At 47.9% G+C, this 17,586-nt stretch overlaps 2 protein-coding genes and 1 long non-coding RNA gene across 4 annotated transcripts; 2 read left to right on the top strand and 1 right to left on the bottom strand.

The window, feature by feature from the left end:
- The first annotated feature begins 48 nt into the window (after positions 1-48).
- Positions 49-7,094, top strand: LOC125705041 (uncharacterized). The gene is made up of 2 exons (XR_007381334.1): positions 49-186; positions 5,912-7,094. It is a non-coding gene; the product is annotated as an uncharacterized LOC125705041 (long non-coding RNA).
- Positions 7,095-7,495: 401 nt separating this feature from the next.
- nelfa (negative elongation factor complex member A) lies at positions 7,496-13,644 on the bottom strand. 2 transcript variants are annotated; one of them, XM_048971288.1, is made up of 12 exons: positions 13,447-13,644; positions 12,928-13,137; positions 11,315-11,486; positions 10,616-10,777; positions 10,397-10,486; positions 9,558-9,685; positions 9,365-9,434; positions 9,051-9,139; positions 8,862-8,973; positions 8,471-8,769; positions 8,285-8,384; positions 7,496-7,710 (listed from the first exon to the last, which is right to left on the bottom strand). In XM_048971288.1, the coding sequence occupies exons 2-12, from the start codon at positions 13,135-13,137 to the stop codon at positions 7,526-7,528; spliced, it is 1,617 nt and encodes a 538-aa protein (XP_048827245.1). In that variant the 5' UTR covers positions 13,447-13,644; the 3' UTR covers positions 7,496-7,525. The 2 variants fall into 2 exon arrangements, with proteins under 2 accessions (XP_048827245.1, XP_048827243.1); XM_048971286.1 differs by having other exon boundaries at positions 12,928-13,644.
- Positions 13,645-13,653: 9 nt separating this feature from the next.
- Positions 13,654-16,586, top strand: c12h4orf48 (chromosome 12 C4orf48 homolog). Its single transcript, XM_048971357.1, has 4 exons — positions 13,654-13,792; positions 14,159-14,299; positions 14,898-14,986; positions 15,661-16,586. The coding sequence occupies exons 2-4, from the start codon at positions 14,176-14,178 to the stop codon at positions 15,730-15,732; spliced, it is 285 nt and encodes a 94-aa protein (XP_048827314.1). The 5' UTR covers positions 13,654-13,792; positions 14,159-14,175; the 3' UTR covers positions 15,733-16,586.
- The last annotated feature ends 1,000 nt before the right edge of the window (positions 16,587-17,586 follow it).

Here is a 17,586-nt window from a genome sequence, read left to right as displayed (position 1 = left end):
AGGCCGGTATCCCCACGGAAAGAACGGCGTCGGGCGGCCCCTGCGTGCGTCCAGCCGGGCTCCTGCCCACAGACACCACGTCCTCTTCGCGGCCGAGCAGCCGCTGTCCCCCGCCGGCGTTATGCTGCTTCTCCCCGTAGTCTAGTCCCCGTTCAGCTGAGCCGCATTCAACGCAGTGATGAGAAGGTAGGTGGGAGGGGGGGGTCGGGGGGAGGAACCCGCCGCTGCGAAAGAGAAAATGGAGCTTTTATTACGGAGGAGCGGAGAGGCGGCTGCCGGAGCCCATGCAGGTCACTGCGCGATGCGTGATACCGCCTCCCGCAAGCCGCAGTTAGCGGCCCGGCCGTTTAACCCCCCGTTCCATAACGCTGCCGGACAGCGGACAGTGCGCAGCCCGCAGAAGCGTCTCCGGCCCGGCAGAGCAGCCAGTGTGCAGCGGCGACTCTCCCGCCCCACTGCGGATCATCAATTATCAAGGCAGCCGGAGCGCGTCCGCCTCAGCGCATCCCGGCGCTCCGCCGGCGCCGGAGGACGTGCTGCACTCGCCTATCGAACGAATTTCGCCGACGCGCAATACGGCGCAACCTAGTGACCAAAACAGCCATATTGCTCATTAAAAAAAGTGAAATACCGGAGGCGATGCCGGCTTACCTGTCCGAGGTGCCCCGCCAGGTACGCGTCCAAGCACCGGGCTGGCTCCCTCTCCTCGCCGTGGCGTCTCCTTTCTCCAGCAGCTTATTTCTTATTAATCGCACTAATCAGAACCGCCGGAGCTGCTCGTTACGGACCGAGTCCCGGTGCTGCTCGGCTCCCCTCTCCCCGCTGCTCTCGGCCATGTCCGGACGCTCCTCAGTCCCCGCTCTTATTGGAGGAGCCCCAACTGGGCGGTGGGGCGGGTCCGGCCCGCTGATCTCCGCCTGGAGCTCGGATTCGGCGGAAAATGCCGAAGCGACGCGGGAGCAGGCGTGCGGGGCGGCTGCCCGGCATTTTGCTTTCTATTCGTCTGCAGTTAATTCTCTGCGTATCATGGTCAAAGTCCAGCACAGGCGATCTCTTTTCAGGAAGAAATTATTTAAAGGGATTAACCCCTAATTTCCACTTTAGAATCAATAAAGCACCACCTCATATAATAATAATAAATAATAATAAATAATAATAATAATAATAATAATATGCTTGTGGTAACATTAGAATAACAACAATAATAATAATGTTTGCGGTTGCATTACTATCGCTACTACTACTACTATTATTGTTATTATTATTATTATTATTATTATTATTATTGAGCCATCCTGCCTGACATCGTGTAAAGATGCGTGGAAACACATTCACCAACACGCATTGTGTAGATCTCACTGATTATTTATTCATTCACATTCATTTTTCTGTGGCAGCTGTCAAAAACAAGGGTATGAAAGATCATTCAAACGGCGGATTCGCACAATGCAATTTAGCGTTTATTATGCAGTTGTCCATCAATCTCCTAAGGCCTTATCCTGCTCAGGGTCACGGGGATTATGTGGTTGTGCTACTTACTAATTTATCAAGGCAGTGTTGCCTTTGCAGCATGTCGAGCTCAGCATCTATGGGATGAATATCAGCTCTCTGCTCACAGCTGCTTCCATCATGGGGAAGTCACCTTGAAAACTGTGCTTTGGCCTGTGCTGCCCATGAAAATCCAGAAGCAAATTAAGCTGTGGGATTCTTTGAGCTCTTCAGAATATAACTCATGCCGTGACATCTTCTTCACCATAGTGAACTACAGTATAAGACATGACTGATGATGTCTGGTTGTGTGGCAATAATAAGTGAATAAGCTGGACTGGTGATCTGTGAGCTAGTCAACCAAATGTAGAAAAGGATCAATGGAAGGAGACTGGGCCTATTTATGTATGAAAAGTACTTTTAAGAAGTCGGTGTGTTTCCCTGGTGGTTACATATTGGAGGGGTGTTCGGTAATACATAATTAACTTGCCAGCTTTTGGGAGGGGTCTGAAAGACCCGGCATATTAAGAGTGTCCACACAGCTTAGTGCAAGGAGCAGCCGAAATGTGCAGCCTGTCTCCCAAACATCTCAATAGGTATTGCAGCAGTGTCAGGATAATTACAGGCATTCAGTGCTGGCTCCTTCTGCTAATCAATTTTTACATAGGTGATTGCACAGCCAATTGTAGAGCAGGCTGAGGGAAGCAAAAATGAAGTATTATATTGATGGCCAATTAAACCTTTTGTTGTCTGTGATTTGATATTATATAGTTCTGTACGCATTTCATGCGACATTTCACGTCTCAAATGTCAAGAGAAAGAAGAGTAAGTGAAACCCAAGAATCCAGGAGTGATTGTTATACATACTTGGTCTCACCCACTAACCTGCATTGCAGAGGCTGTTATTTTCAAATGAGCGCAGGCTTCGAACTCCTTCAGAAGGAACTGGCGCCCCCTTGTGGTTAGAACCCGACAGCTCCAGCTGACTATAAGGGCAGCCCACGCTTAATGCCTGAGTGTGTTTCCATTCACTTGTCTATGTGAACGTACGTATTCTGTTAGAGCAGGGCTGCACAGGACATTTGGCATACTGGACGTTTTCCTGGTGGACCGATGGGTATGTGGGCCCTCAAAATATACCGGGGGGGGGGGGGGATTCCCCCATCCTATTCTGAAAAAGTGTTTGGCAAAAGTTATTGTGGTATGCCCCGCCCCCGGCCGTCAAATGTGGGGCAATCCAATCCTGCGTCAGAAAGTGAGAAGCTCTTATTATGACATAGAAATTATGTCAAAAGTTTAAATTAAAGGTCTAGTAAGATGCATAAAAAAAAAAAAAAGTAATTACCAAAAGCTAAATTGTTAATTGAATTCTGACGCTAATTTGAGCCATCTACAGTCTGCTCTCCTGGATGACAGAAAATCTTGGTGGCGGGGAGGGGGGGTGTGTGTGACTATATGACTCACAGATAAATGAAAATCATATATATAGTGCTATAAGTGTAGATGCCAGCAGATTTCAGGGGACGCGTTCTGTACATATTATAATGGCAATAAGTCAGCTTCTGGTCAGTAGGTATGTCTTTGAGGACATATCGTACTCCCACACTAAACTCTGTGTCCTGATTGCTCATTCACAGATGGGCTTTAGGGGGAACTCATAAACGGCGCTCACAGATGGGCTTTAGTGGGAACTCATAAACGGTGCTCACAGATGGGCTTTAGGGGGAACTCATAAACGACGCTCACAGATGGGCTTTAGGGGGAACTCATAAACGACGCTCACAGATGGGCTTTAGGCGGAACTCATAAAGGACGCTCACAGATGGGCTTTAGGGGGAACTCATAAAGGACGCTCACAGATGGGCTTTAGGGGGAACTCATAAACGACGCTCACAGATGGGCTTTAGGGGGAACTCATAAACGACGCTCACAGATGGGCTTTAGGCGGAACTCATAAAGGACGCTCACAGATGGGCTTTAGGGGGAACTCATAAAGGACGCTCACAGATGGGCTTTAGGGGGAACTCATAAACGACGCTCACAGATGGGCTTTAGGCGGAACTCATAAAGGACGCTCACAGATGGGCTTTAGGGGGAACTCATAAACGACGCTCACAGATGGGCTTTAGGCGGAACTCATAAAGGACGCTCACAGATGGGCTTTAGGGGGAACTCATAAACGGCGCTCACAGATGGGCTTTAGGGGGAACTCATAAATAATGCTCACAGATGTGACAATGGTTTTGTGATGCCTCGGGAAGGGTGTTTTTCCTCAGTTAGACAAACAGAAAGAATTTCTCCATGACCAGGAGCAGAACTGCACACACACAGGCCATGTGGCTCATCTAATCTCACCTACAAGATAGCACTGCTTACTCCAGGCAGAATGTGCCCTTGTGTAACCTAGTAGATCAAACATTCTGATGCTATCTACCACAGACCATCTCACTGGCCCTGGGAAGGGCAGCCACACAATAGAATCACTTTACTCATTTACTCTTGCTCTTATACTACAGACAGATATGTGAGAGCAAGCTTAGGGGGGGGGTCACAGTGCAGGGTCAGCTAGTATTTAGCACTCCTGGAGCAAGTGGGGCTTAATTTCCTCTCCCAAGGGCCCAATGGTCAGATCAATCTCCCAACCCTGGGATTCGAACCAACAACCTTCTGTTACAGTCCTAACCGACTGAGCCAAACACCACCTTCAGGCCAGCCTACCCACATCCATATCCAGCATTAATGGCTCTATCTCCTGTGTGCAGTGCTCATACGTTCGTACCTAAAATGTACATGTGGGAGGGTTGGGAGCCATGGCTAACGAGGTCTGCAAGTGCAGTGGCTACCTGGGGCTCAATGCTGCAGAGCCTCGACGGTCCCTGCCTGATTCGCCTAATATGACCCGTCATAGCATGACTCTTGGGACAGGAGCAGCAGTTACCTTGAAGTTCCCCCTCGCCTCTGAAAGTGTAGGTGCGCGACCGATCCTTGGGTCTTATTACTCTTTATGTCGCTATGGTTACTGGGTATGTTAGCATCTGACCAGCCTTGTGTTGTCATAACAACGCTCAAAAACAATAGACAAAAGGCTAACAGTTTTGAGGGTCATGAACCTCATGTCTAGAGCTGAAAGGCAAGATAAGAGCAGCGCCTGGCGCCTGTTCTTCTGTTTTTTGGAAGTGATTGTAGCTTTCAGCTTTTGTTCCATCTTGATTGTTAGCTGACCACAGTGTCCCTGCTGAATTATGCACTGCAGTAGCAGCTAGGGGTGTGACGATACACCCAGCTCACGAGAGATGATACATGACATTGGATTCACGAGAACGCGATGATACTGTGATATTTATAATTAAGCAAACTTCAATGCATAACTGGAAAAATAGCCTTTATTTGGCTGAAAGTGCTACAATGCAAAAGAATGCAGGTGCATTTTTAAATGTTTTAACTAGCCGCAGTGTATGGCAATATTTTCTTACAGTGCTTACAATTTGTTTGAATCTTGTATGTCACTCTCTCACCGTTTCTCGTTTCCACTGGGTACCTGAAATGCTGCCACACAATTTGAAAGTAGCAGGGGCATCAGCGAATGTCACGCTGCCTGCAGCTGGATGCTGCTCCGTGAGACAGCTTTTCACCTCCAGGAGAAATATCGTCACCTTTTAATATTGCGGGATCTTCTGGCACGAGGTCTGGCCACACCTCGGTAGCAGCCCATCCAAGGCGTCCCCTGCTCACCGTCACCCTGTCCAAGAGAGTCATGGAAAACTGGGTGGATGTGTGACGTTATCACCCTCACCTGTCGCCAAAACCCACTTGTTGCTTCTTCACTTTTTAAATTTAGGAGATTCAAAGACCTATTGATCTGTTTGGTGGGTGACAACCAGTGGTGGACATTTCAGGTCCAGAAAGTAAAAATCCAGCCCAAGATTTTGTTTCAGACAAACGGTTGAGCACTCTGAGGCTCATTATACTCAATTGCTTGGTGAAACAAAATCTCGGTCTGTATTTGTACTTCCTAAAGCTGAAATGTCTGCCTCTGGTCACAACAAGCGTACATGACATGGAATAAAGGTCAGTCTGGTGCAAATTAAAATACTGGCCTCTGGTCTTGAAGTCAAAGTTGTGGTGAGGAACTACCAAGCAGTGGGAGAGACCTGGTCAGTGTGGTTGGACCTCACCCATGCAACTGCACAAATGATACGAAGTTTACATCTCTGCACTATTTATTTACTGTCTGTTTGCACCTGCACGCCCTGTTACTGTGATGTTAAGTATACTATATGTTACAATATGTTGCACCGGGGCCATGGAGAAGTGTTGTTTCATCACTCTTTATACATGTATGATGACAATAAATTAACCTTGAACCTTGAAACGCCACCTGCCAAGCATGACATCACAGTTAAACCTCTTTCTCCTACAACAGGATCTGCCGGAGAGTAACAGCCTGGACCATTATCATAACGTGAGTGTCATGGAGCTGGAGAAGGTCACCACAAGCGCAAGAATCAACATCAGCATCCTTACAAAATTTTGAGGAAGGACAAGACTTGTGAGCTCCATTCCTGCTCGGACGTTACGCCTGAACTCTTCCTTAACAGCAAAGTCTGACACGGCCTGAACCCTCCTTTCCCCAATACTCAATGTTTACATTGATTTATTACTCTGTTTTCACTCGGGGGAGCAAATGTCTTTGCGGCAAATCAGTAAAATGTAAATAGCAGTGGTTTCTGTAACTCAGGGTACGGGGGATAAAGGAGCATTTGAGTGCAGCTGTAACAAACTCTGTAGGATAACTCTGAAAGTTCTGCATAAAAACAGGTTCATGCTCCCAAAACCCAAGGCTGCTTGATCTGCTCAAGGCGTTCTACCCATGTGATATTTTAACAGGGCAGACTGCACGTGGGCCTCGACAGCGTGCGACAGCTCTTAAAAGGCACCTGCCAATGAGTGACCAACCCAAAGATCCGGGCCACTTCAAGCTGGAGGAACAGCCAAAAGAAGTTTGTGTGTAATATGGCTTTCGGCCAAAAGGGGGCGCCTTACAGGCCTTAGGCAGTTTACTCAGACTCATTGCTGCCCTGACACAAAGCCGCAGTGTATCAGTGCTAGGCTGAATGATCTCACCTTTGCTACTAATTATAGAAAATAACTGGACTAGCCAGCAAGAAAATAAGTGACCTATTACTAGTTCCATTCATATGAGTTAGGAGAGCTTAGATCACCAATAACTGCCCTCTTATGTCTGTGGAATCTGGCCACATCTGCCAGCAGAGAGCACAGGGCTGCGGCGGGTTCCGGCTGTGCGTGCAGAACCAGCTACGGCAGGACACTTAAAAGGGCAAGTGGGTGCAACTTAGCCCGGCCTCTCCCTCCCTCCAGCTGTCTCACGTCTAGGACACCGCGAGCGTGAGCAGAGGGATTTTGTGAGCCGAGAACTAAAACAGAAAGTAGAGAAGAAGCATAACAGTCGGACAGTGACACCAAGACAGTTTGTGGTTTATTTCTTCCCTTCTTAAGGCTGAAAATACAAACATCCACCAAAATGCTTCAAAAACAACTTGACAACAAAAAAAAAAGAAAAAAAAAAAAAGAGGAGGATCGTGTCATATGCTGCGTCTGTGTCTAACGGGCGGGAATCTGCACACACTGCTCACATCCTCACGCCGAAACATGCGCCCAGGCCACCCGGCGCGAACTGCGGAATCTCAACGGGCTTTAAAAACGAAACCAAAAAAATAGAGTTCTGTTAGGTCCCTGCCCAGGGGCGACGGCGGGCAGAGTAAGGGGGGGGGGGGGGGGGCTCCGTGAGCTTCAGCGGATCTCCACCCGAACCTCCACCCGCACGGGATGTCACCACACTTTGCCCCCATCTCCATCCTGTACCCCAAATCCAAACCCCCCCCCCCCCCCCCCCCAACTTTACAAGCTGGATCTGGCCCACTTCCTGTTCTCCCCCCATCTTTTTTGTTTTTGTTTTTTTTTTTTAAATGGGAGGGTTACGAGAAGCCCCGCCCAGCCCCGCCCAGCCCCGCCCCCCTCACGAGACGTTGGTGATGGGCTTGTACTTCTTCAGGCGGGTCCACTGGCCCGTGGAATAGTTCATCTCGAAGACGGTGTCCACCAGCATGGTGGTACTGCCGGTGCCGTCAGCCTTGGGCAGCACCTCCGTGTGCTCGCTCAGCTTGATCTGGATGATGTCGCCCTGCTCCGGACACGGGTTCTCTGCAGACACGGGGGGAGCGTGAAGCACAGCGCCTTCCTCAGGACAGAACTCTCGACTAGGAGACTAACGGCTTAACAACAACTAAAAATAAAACTATAAGAAAACATTCTTGTAAACTGAAACAAAGTAAGATACCAAAATAACTATAACTATTCTATCCAAAACTAAACTAAAATATAAGCAAATGTCAAATACTTTGTTACCATTTTTAAATACCATTTAGCTAAAGTAATGATTTCTTTATCTTTAATTACCATCAATGATACCTGGAACATGCTCATTTTGCAGTATGTTACACGCTTCATTCATGTAAGATTCTATAAAGATCCGACACATAAAATAGCTCTACAAGTTTCAGTCTATCCATGGAAGTAAAATTACTAAAACTAAACCGAAACGAATATACAAAAACTAAACATCTTTAAAATAAATTTTAAAAATCAAATGAAAACTAAAACGAAACTGGGTTTCAAGTTAAATTTGAAAATGATATTAAAATAAAACCAAATTAGGAAAATCAAAAGCAAACCAACGACTCAGGGATATGGCAGAGCAGCCCGTGGGCAGCGGTACCTCGGGATCCCGCCATGAAGCCCAGGATGAGCGCCTTCTCCGGCCGCGTGACTTTGTTCGCGGTCTTGAACATCTCCTGTGCGGCGTACATCTGTTCTCTCTGTGGGGGAGATACGGCAGCGTCAGCCCTGGCCTGGGGGGGGGGTTTCCTATTCGGCGTCAAGAGCAGCACGGTGGAGATCTCACCGTGAGGGAGAGGTTCTTCTTGGGTTGCTGTGACGGGGGAGCAGGGGTGGAGGCAGCCTGGGCGGGCGGAGGTTGGGCAGGCTGCTCCTGGGGCGTGGCCGTAGAGGCAGGCGGCGGCGTGGGATTGGCCGGCGTGCTGGTGGGAGTGGCAGGTGAGGTGGGGGCCGCAGGGCTGCTGCCGCTGTTGTACATGGGGGGGCGCTGCTTGAACTGGGGTGGGAGGGTGACGCTGAGGGCTGCTGTCTCCTCTGGCTGCCTGTTGGACGGCAGAGGCTCGCGACCCGACGCTGCCACGTTGGCTGGATTTTGAGGGGTGGGGTGGGGTGCACAGAGAGCCAGTGAGTAGGGGGAGGGACACACCATGAGGGGCACAGTGGGGGCGAGGACTCACCCGGCTGCGTCTCGGAGCTGGGAATGTAGGACGAGGATGGAACCATGCTGGGCGTGGCGGGCAGGTAGCTGGTGGACGGCAGCGTGCCCTCATTGTTCAGGGAGCCCAGTTTCTGCAGAGAGACAGATCAGTCCCACGTGAGGTACAGAGCGTGCAACGTGGGGGGGGGGCAGGGAGATGCTTACACACCTGCGCGGACACCAGGCCGGCGGCGTAGTCGGGCGTGGTGTTCTCCACCACCGCTTCTTCTTTGGCAACCTTCTCGCCCACTTCGGTATCTGGAGCAACAACGTGTACGAGGTGATCACATAGGCAAGAGCAGGACTACAATACCCACAATCCAGTGCGGCGAAGGCCAAACTCCCACAGTCCTCAGCTTTACTATCGCTACTGACTAGAGTGACTTTACAGGAGAACGTGGCTTTCTGGCAGACAGCCTACTGTGAGAAACACCATGTCACACTTGAAGCCCTGACCGCAGCGGTGACGGGGCGTGGGCTCACCCAGCGTCTTTCTCCGCCTCTTGGCTTCTCTTCCGGCGCCCACCATGTCCAGCTCGGAGATATCTAACAACTGAGGACATCAACACACCCCGTTTAGCACATGTCAGGCTCACTGTCGGCATTCGGCCGTAACGGTGCGATTTCACACGGTCCTGAGGCTCATTCACGCTCCACCAGCGTGAAACATGCTCACCTTGACCCCACGCTCCTTGCGCAATGGTGTCCGCACGGGTGCGATGGGCGTCCTGTTGCTGGGGGGGCTGAACATGCTGGGGGCAGTGGGGCTCCGGAAGGGGGCTTTCGGGATGCCCTTGAGGGGAGCTGGGGGGCACAGGGAGGTGCACGTCAGGACCTGACAAGGGGCCTCTGACAATACAGAAAGCCTGACACATTTACACAAGCAGTGGACATTTCTGCGTTCCCTACTCTGACGTGTGTATTCTGACAGGTACCTGGCAGCTTCACAATGCTCACACTATCGGAGGCCTGCTTCTGGTTCCAACTAAATGTCTTTAGACAGTAATCAGCAGAGCAATTATCTGCTCTATAAAGTACAATCACATTTTGTAATGAAAGGCCGCAAAAAAAAAAAAAAAAACACAAAACACTGACAAATCTACAGGAGTTCAAGACGGGTCATATGACATCAGCAAAGAATCATGGGAATGTTAGGGAGAGCCAGGGAGGAAGGGCAGTGTAACCCGGGCCTTTTAGTGCAAACACCAAAGTAATAAAACATATAGGTACTGATACCAAGGGGAAAAAACTGCAGACAGCATAAATCTACAGTGCAAGAAGAATGTCACTGGGCGACAGAGAGGCCGGATACTTCAGACAACAAAGAGCTCGTTCTTTTGGATACACTGGGAACCTTCTGGCAATTAACACAATCGGTCCATTTTTGGGTACAGCTCCCCACTGAACGATATTTTAACTAGGGCATGAACCTCATGCATACAGGCCACACACACTGCCACGGTGCACAGAGCCCCCCCCCACCCATGCATGTTTTGGTCGGGGAGGTGGGCTCACTTGTGGTGTCGATCTTCTTCACCAGGCCCCGCCCCTTGGCATGGAAAGGCACTCCGGCTGTCTTCTTCAGCTGCTGTGCTGTTTCCGTGGCTACCGTGTCGGGGGAAGCAGGAACAGAATGACTTAATGAGTCGAGCAGCTACTGTCCCAAAACGCTACCTGTCCAAGCAGTGGAAAATGAGCGGAGGCACAGCGTAGCGGAGAGACGTTCGCCTTTACATTTCTGCAGCAGCTCTGCCCTCAGGGTGGCGCTCTTGGGCTTCCTCTTCAGCTGGAAGTGCTTGATGGGAGGCGTGAGCGGCCCCACCAGGGTCGTCAAGGCGTTCTTGTTCAGGTACTGACACTCCAGGGGCAGCAAGGCCGAAGCCTCACACTCGTTGACTGTGGAGCAGAGGGGGGCGGGGTCAGCAGGGGAAGCGGCCAATCGTCTCCCTGCACGATGGAGGCTCACCACCAATCCTGACGCAACAAAACCTCCGACGGCATCCCGTCACAGAAGCGACTCGCAACGAGCCCTCAGTTTCACCTTTGACCCCCTACATTTTGGGGAACTTCTAATAAAACTAAATTAATCCTACTGAACTGTACCCTTAAAGATATCATAGGTACAGGCTAATGCTAACAACTGAAGCAAATGGTGGTCTTTAGCTAGCAGGTCACATCATGCACTTAACTGCAGAACATAACTGCAGCCACCACCAGAATTATTTAGTATAAATAAGTAGATAAAAATGGATAACAATAGCTGAGGATTCACTGTATTACAGGTAAAGTTGTCAAACTGCTGATTCATACCTACAAAAGCCAGCTTGTGCAGATTTATATCCTGACAGTGACATTAATCAACAGAGGCTGCCTGACCCACGAATGACACGCTGACATCTCTCTGACATCATCACTGCCCCCGGTGGCCCCCACCTTTCTCCCTCAGCTCCCCCAGGATGTCCTGCACATTGGGGTTCTGCTCCTCCAGGTCCAGGTTAAGGGAGCCCGTCTCTGGGAAAGACTTAAGGATGTCGGCCACCATCAGGACCCACGGTTCCGAGTCCAGCGTGGCCAGCTGGATGATCTCATTAAGAGCCTCCTTCATCTGCCGAGACGAGGACACGAAGGACGACAGTCACCCCGTACATAACACAGGCCCACTAGACATCGGCGTTAAGGTCACTAGACCTTCCAGGCCAGCTATCGTGGCGCTGAGAGACAGGGCTATGAATGAAGATAGGGATTTAAACTGAATAGCTGAGCTATATTTTCTGAGATTTTCACAACATACCTATTTATTATGATACTACAAAATTCATATGTAGAAAACAGTAAAATATTATAGGTGGCTTTGAGTTTTTATGATTATGATAACCAAATTGTTTTACTAATAGTTACGGAGACAGATATAACGATAAATTATGCCAACACCAGACTCACGCCTTGATGGAATTTGTTTAACAGTGAATTACAACTGTTAATTATGTAAGAAAACCAGTGTTTTGGCTACTGTTTGAAATATTAAAATTGATTACAATATGAAAGTTTATAATAACAATATAATATTTTATTCAAACATCGCCCAGCTCTACCTGGATGCATATATATCCATCCATCCATCCATCCATCCACAGATGGAGATTTTTTTCAGTAAGGGTTTTATACTGAAAGAGATATTCATCTAGTAACTACCTTCCCTATTTACTACATCCAGAAGCTAATAGATTTTAAAATCCCCGTTCAGAGCTGTGAAGCTTATACTGATGTCACATTTAAAGAGTAATAGAATGCAGACATTTAATTCTAAAATAAAATCCCGTTTCACCCAATTGCAGATCTGAACAATAAATGTAAAAAAAAAAACTATTTGACAACCAATAAAACATCGTCAAAAACACTCCATTATTTTAATTTAAAGTTCTTAAAAATCCAAAAGCACTTCTGACACACATGGAAACAGCCATCTATTAAAGCAAATACGAGGCGAATTACTGGTGATACATGTATGTTTTGATGGGATCTCCATCTCCAAGGCAGGGTGAGGAGAGGGCGGTCCCTCGGCGGGTCCACTTGGACATGTCAGCACATGGCGCACGGCTCGAATCGGGATCCTCCGGCACCATAAAGCAAACCGATCCCAAAAACCCGGACAGCCACGCTAACTGCAAAGCTGAACAGCCTAAAAACATCGGCGATCGTCCATAAACAACGTGGTCATCTCAACCCTCCCTTCCTCCTCGAACCAGGACCACAGACGAACCCGCCGCAGATTCCGTTGCTGTACGCGCCTGTCTGTGCAGAATGCGCGCAAACATCGCGCAAAATGCTGCGGCTGCCAGCTGACAACTGAAGGAGCGCAACGTGAAACTCCGACTCACGTCCAGAATATTTGCAAGGGGAACCCGGATACCGCCGGGTCCGGAATGCATGGAGCGACCGGCACCACTACCCGGGCTGCACGGCGGCCACGCCCGGGGGATCGCCAGCCGGCGCCTTGCAGACCGATCTCAGCGCCCCGACTCAGAGCGCGGCTCGCAGGGACCCACCTCGTCCACGGTGCGCCGCGGGAGATGCAGCATCCCAAGCAGCAGCTTGAGCTTAACCGGGGGGGACAAACTGGAAAAACACAGGCGTATGTTGTCGATCACGGACACGGTCAGCAGCGAGGCAATGCTGGAGGGCGCCCACAGCTCGTCCGTGGATCCCAGCTTGTTGTGCAGCCAGAGGCCGGTGTCGCTGTCCCTCATCGACGCCATCTTGGAAAAAGAAGTAAACGGTGTTCGGCATTTTAACAGGCTACCCTAACTAAACACGCTGCGGGCAGGGCCCCCATGATGCTCCGCTGGGCCCCCGCCGTACGGCAAAATGGCGCCGCACATAGTCGGCAGCCGCGCCGCTTTCAAGCCGATCTCTCTGCTTACGCAGCTTTCAGCCATCAGTTAAACCCGCTATCAATGCAGCAGACGGCAATTTCGTCAGTCCGAAAAAAGCAAAACTGTTCATAACCCTGATAACTGGGAAAATGACTATTCGTTTGTTCAGAATGCACTTAATTAATATGTTACCTAATACGTCACGCAGTTTCCTTCCCCTCGTTGTAAAATATAGCACAAACTACCTTATATTCAACTCCTAAACCAGACTTGGTGTTTCTGTAAATTGTATTATCATACCCTTTTATGTTAGTATGTTTTTACATATACAATTTTATATGAATTTCTACACTTCCAGTACTACACGCCACGCGCCGGTGGCCATGGGACCCAAATACGCCGTCTGTTTTGGCCTGAACCTACGGTGGCCCGTGAAGGACAATAAGCACCGGTGCGCTTACTGCACGCCAAAACCGAGCTTCAGAAGGTAGTTATAGGCGGCGACTAGCAACGTTTTGTTCTCCATCAAAGGCAATTGGTAAATATATATATATATTAATCTTTTTCGAAAACTGTTATTAATGCTTAATTAAATTAATATTTTTCAAGCGTCAGGAGCACAGCTGTCGTTTCTGTGTCGAATACGTAATCATCGTAATGTGATTTTTTTAGCTGATTCTTTTGTTTGCTTTCCTTGGTGATACTGATGAATGGAAAAAGGATGCTCCGATCGTGCACCTGCATTGCAGCTTCAATATTATTTTTCCTTCCGTAGTTCAGATTACCGCGTATTTCCAGATTACTAGCATTTATTGCATGCGTGTTTATTTTGTGCACGGTGTGCGGCTGCACGCAGAGGGCTCCCCGCTAAGCGTGCCCCGGCCCCCTCTCCATTTTATTGCAGAGATTTTCGGTACCAGCATGAGGACCAAAGGCTTCTTGCAGCCTGTCTGTGCTGCCGTGGCGCTACTGATGATAGTCGAGCTGCTCTGTTTCAGGCTGACTGAAGCGAGCCAGGAAACTGGGACTGTCATCCCGGCCGAGAGTAAGTCGTTTATACTACATTCGATGAAGCACGTTTGATGCCTGCATGGTATTATGTTTACCATTGGTCGAGTTTGTCCTGAAAACAGAGATTGAGATTTGATATTGAACAATTGATTGACAAATTAAAGCGAAACGATGCCGATCAGTTAGAGATGAAATTGTGAATAGCTCTGATGCTGATTGCAGTAGTGGAGAATACGCATCGGAATACCAAGGGCTTTTATATAGGACATCCCCGAAATTCATTACACGATATAAAACAAAATCGTATTAAATTTTCTTAAAATTTTATTGCGGTGTGTACCTTCTGAGTGAAACATTGAAATGCCCATATTCACTAAATATGTTTTCTGACACAAATATGTAAACAATCATATGAAACTTGTATTGCACCAATGAAAAATTCATGATATTTTCAGGAATATGGCTGTGTTCGCCGAAGCTGCATAAACTACACGTGGATCCTCTGTCAGAAAGTTGATACACCTCTGTGCATTTCATTGATTTATTTACAGGGATTAATTTTCCACATATTTCAAATGTTTTAAACCAGTACATGCATGCTAAGTGTCTGACTGCGCCTCTGCCCGTCTTAGGCAGACCCTGTGTGGACTGCCATGCTTTCGAATTTATGCAGAGGGCATTACAAGATCTGAGGAAGACGGCCTTCAACCTTGACTCAAGGGTAAGCTTTCCCAGTATGCCGACAGTGTTTCAAAGTAACAATTACAGTCTAGTGAAATGTTGTTATGGCACCAGACACATTAGTCCACTTCAATAAAATAGGCAAATTGTCTTTGTCTCAGATCTGTAATTGTGTTGTTAGGGTTTTGCTCCTGGGATTCAATTGTTTGGTTCTGCTGCAATATCTTCTGAGTGGATTTCATTTCAGCCATATTGTGTTAATGGACCATGACAGAACTTCAGCAAATTATATTTGGCCAAGAAGTTATAAAATTATTGCTGGATTAGTAGTTTTCTTTTCTTGCATTTCTATTAAACAATGATTACTCTGTATTTTTCTAAAACATTTTATAATGATTCCCATTTTTTACCTATTGAAGTGCATAAACTCAGTTTCGCTGCTATTGGGATGTCAATTCACTTTAAAAGCAGAGCTTAAATTGAAGAGTGTTTTTTTTAACCAGTCCTGATGGTTAGCACTCTCTACTCCAACCTAACACTCCAACCTAACACTCCAACCTAACACTCCACCTCAATATCCATCCTTTTCATGTTACTAATGTAGATGAGCACATTCCCTTGCCCCAGTGGTGGTCAGTAGGAAGGGGGGTGTGGCAGACGCTGGCATTCTGGGTACCCTGACCTTCACACCCCACCCCCCCATGTGTTTTACAGACAGAGAGCTTGGTCCTGCGGGCAGAAAGGAGAGCCCTGTGCGACTGCATGCCCACCAACACACTCAGCTGAGCAGATGAACCCCACCCGCACTCCCATGATGCCCAGTCCCAAATGCACGTCCTTCCATGACCTTCTGTGCTGGAGATAGCCACAAACTCTAATCATCACTTCAAAGTAAAGCTTAGACAGGCCTGATAGTGTGTCTGTATTTCTTAAGTACCCCAAATGTTTTTATAAAAGCTTATATATTAACTAACTGTTCAGCTTACAAGAGTATTTACAATGTAGGTATGCTTTGAGAGTTAAGTGGGTCTGATTATTGGTTTCGGAAATGATTTCTAAATTATTAAATAGCTAGACTGTTTAAGGAATTAATATGAGGAAAAAAATAATGCGTAGTGATAAATTTAACAGTAATTCTTTTTACTGCTTAATGTTTTAGATTAAATTAGCTTTGTACATTAGTATGAACTTATAGCATCTCGTGGTTCTTCACAGTGAGTTGGACTTGTGGTGTAAATCTCATTTTGTAAGGGAAGGTGCCGTCACTGATAACGGCACGCACAGAGGTCAGTCCCTTTGAGTCTTAAATACCTTTAGAGTGTTTCACAGAACAGCCGGGGGGTTTGCTGGGTGGCGATGGGGGTTCAGTCAGCATGTACCTGAAGCCCCCCCCTCCGCCGGCAGCCGCCCCATCCTGCCCCGTACCCACACCTTCATCCCGTACCACCCGGACAGACGGCAGAGGACCGAAATGCTCGCGGCTGCCGGGAGGGGCTGAGCGTTAATCGCTAGTCATCTCGTCTCCCGTAACACCTGTTGACGTTTTAGTTGCCTACATGTTCTGTGCTTGGGCAGCGGATGAGCTGTAATCGTTAATAATCGTCCTATTGGCATCTCCAGCATTAAAACAGTTTTCCCACCACGTGCCTGACAAGCTTGATCTTTGTTTATATCCTTTTCCTGTGTTTCAGTCATATTTTTCTGTCACTGTTTTTTACATAGTAGTTATTACTGCTATATTCATCTAGAACCATTTATTCACCCATACGCACAGCACAGGATGTATATATAATTGGTATCTGTGTATTCTAGACTAAAGTATTTGTGAGAAAAGAGCTGGGGTCTCGCTTGTTCTCCCTGTGTCGTGTGGGTTGAGACGGACTGGCATCCTCTCCCGACTGTACCCCAGCCTCCTGCCCTGTGCTGCCTGGGGCGGGCTCCCCCCCCCCTCCCCATGACAAGGAACATCTATTAAGGCTAATTAGATTCTTGTCCTTGCTGCACTGCCTGTATCGTGGGCAGGTGAAGGAGCTCTTGTGTAAAAATAGGCATGATTCACTGCTTTTAAGAGACGCGGCTTCTGAGGGAATGGTGAGCAAGCGGCAGTAATTAGGGAAATAAAGCAGAACTGCACATACAGGGAACAAGTTACTAGATGCTAAGTACCCAGTTAATTTACTAATTGTTTCCTCCCAATCAACTCCTATAATAACTAAAAAAATAAACTACTTTTTTTTTTTTTTTTGCCTTCGGCACAGATTTAATATTTATTGTAATTTCTTCAACTGTGTGTGCTGGGATATTGGATCATTCTTCAAGAAGAACCTACTCCTGAACGTCTTTATAGGTGTTTATGTGGGTATTGTCCTCCTGGGAGCAGTACGACTGAACTGTGTTCACAACATAGGGCCAGTAATATGGTGCCATTTTCCCTGATCGCAGGAGATCATCAGACCCAGTGACTCACAGGATAGTTGTCCATACTGTCCCCCATATTGTGGGATGAAGGCAGTTTCCAAATGTCAGCTCTGTCATGAATTCCATCTTGTGAAACTTACTACATAAACGACGTTTTTTTGTCGGGCCTGAGTCACAGAGGTGCTGATTCAGTCGTGCAGTCATTTTTGAACCCATCCTCTT

Source organism: Brienomyrus brachyistius, chromosome 12 (assembly GCF_023856365.1).
Source record: "Brienomyrus brachyistius isolate T26 chromosome 12, BBRACH_0.4, whole genome shotgun sequence".
Classification (NCBI taxonomy): Eukaryota; Metazoa; Chordata; class Actinopteri; order Osteoglossiformes; family Mormyridae; genus Brienomyrus; species Brienomyrus brachyistius.
This window is presented reverse-complemented; position numbering and strand designations above follow the sequence as displayed.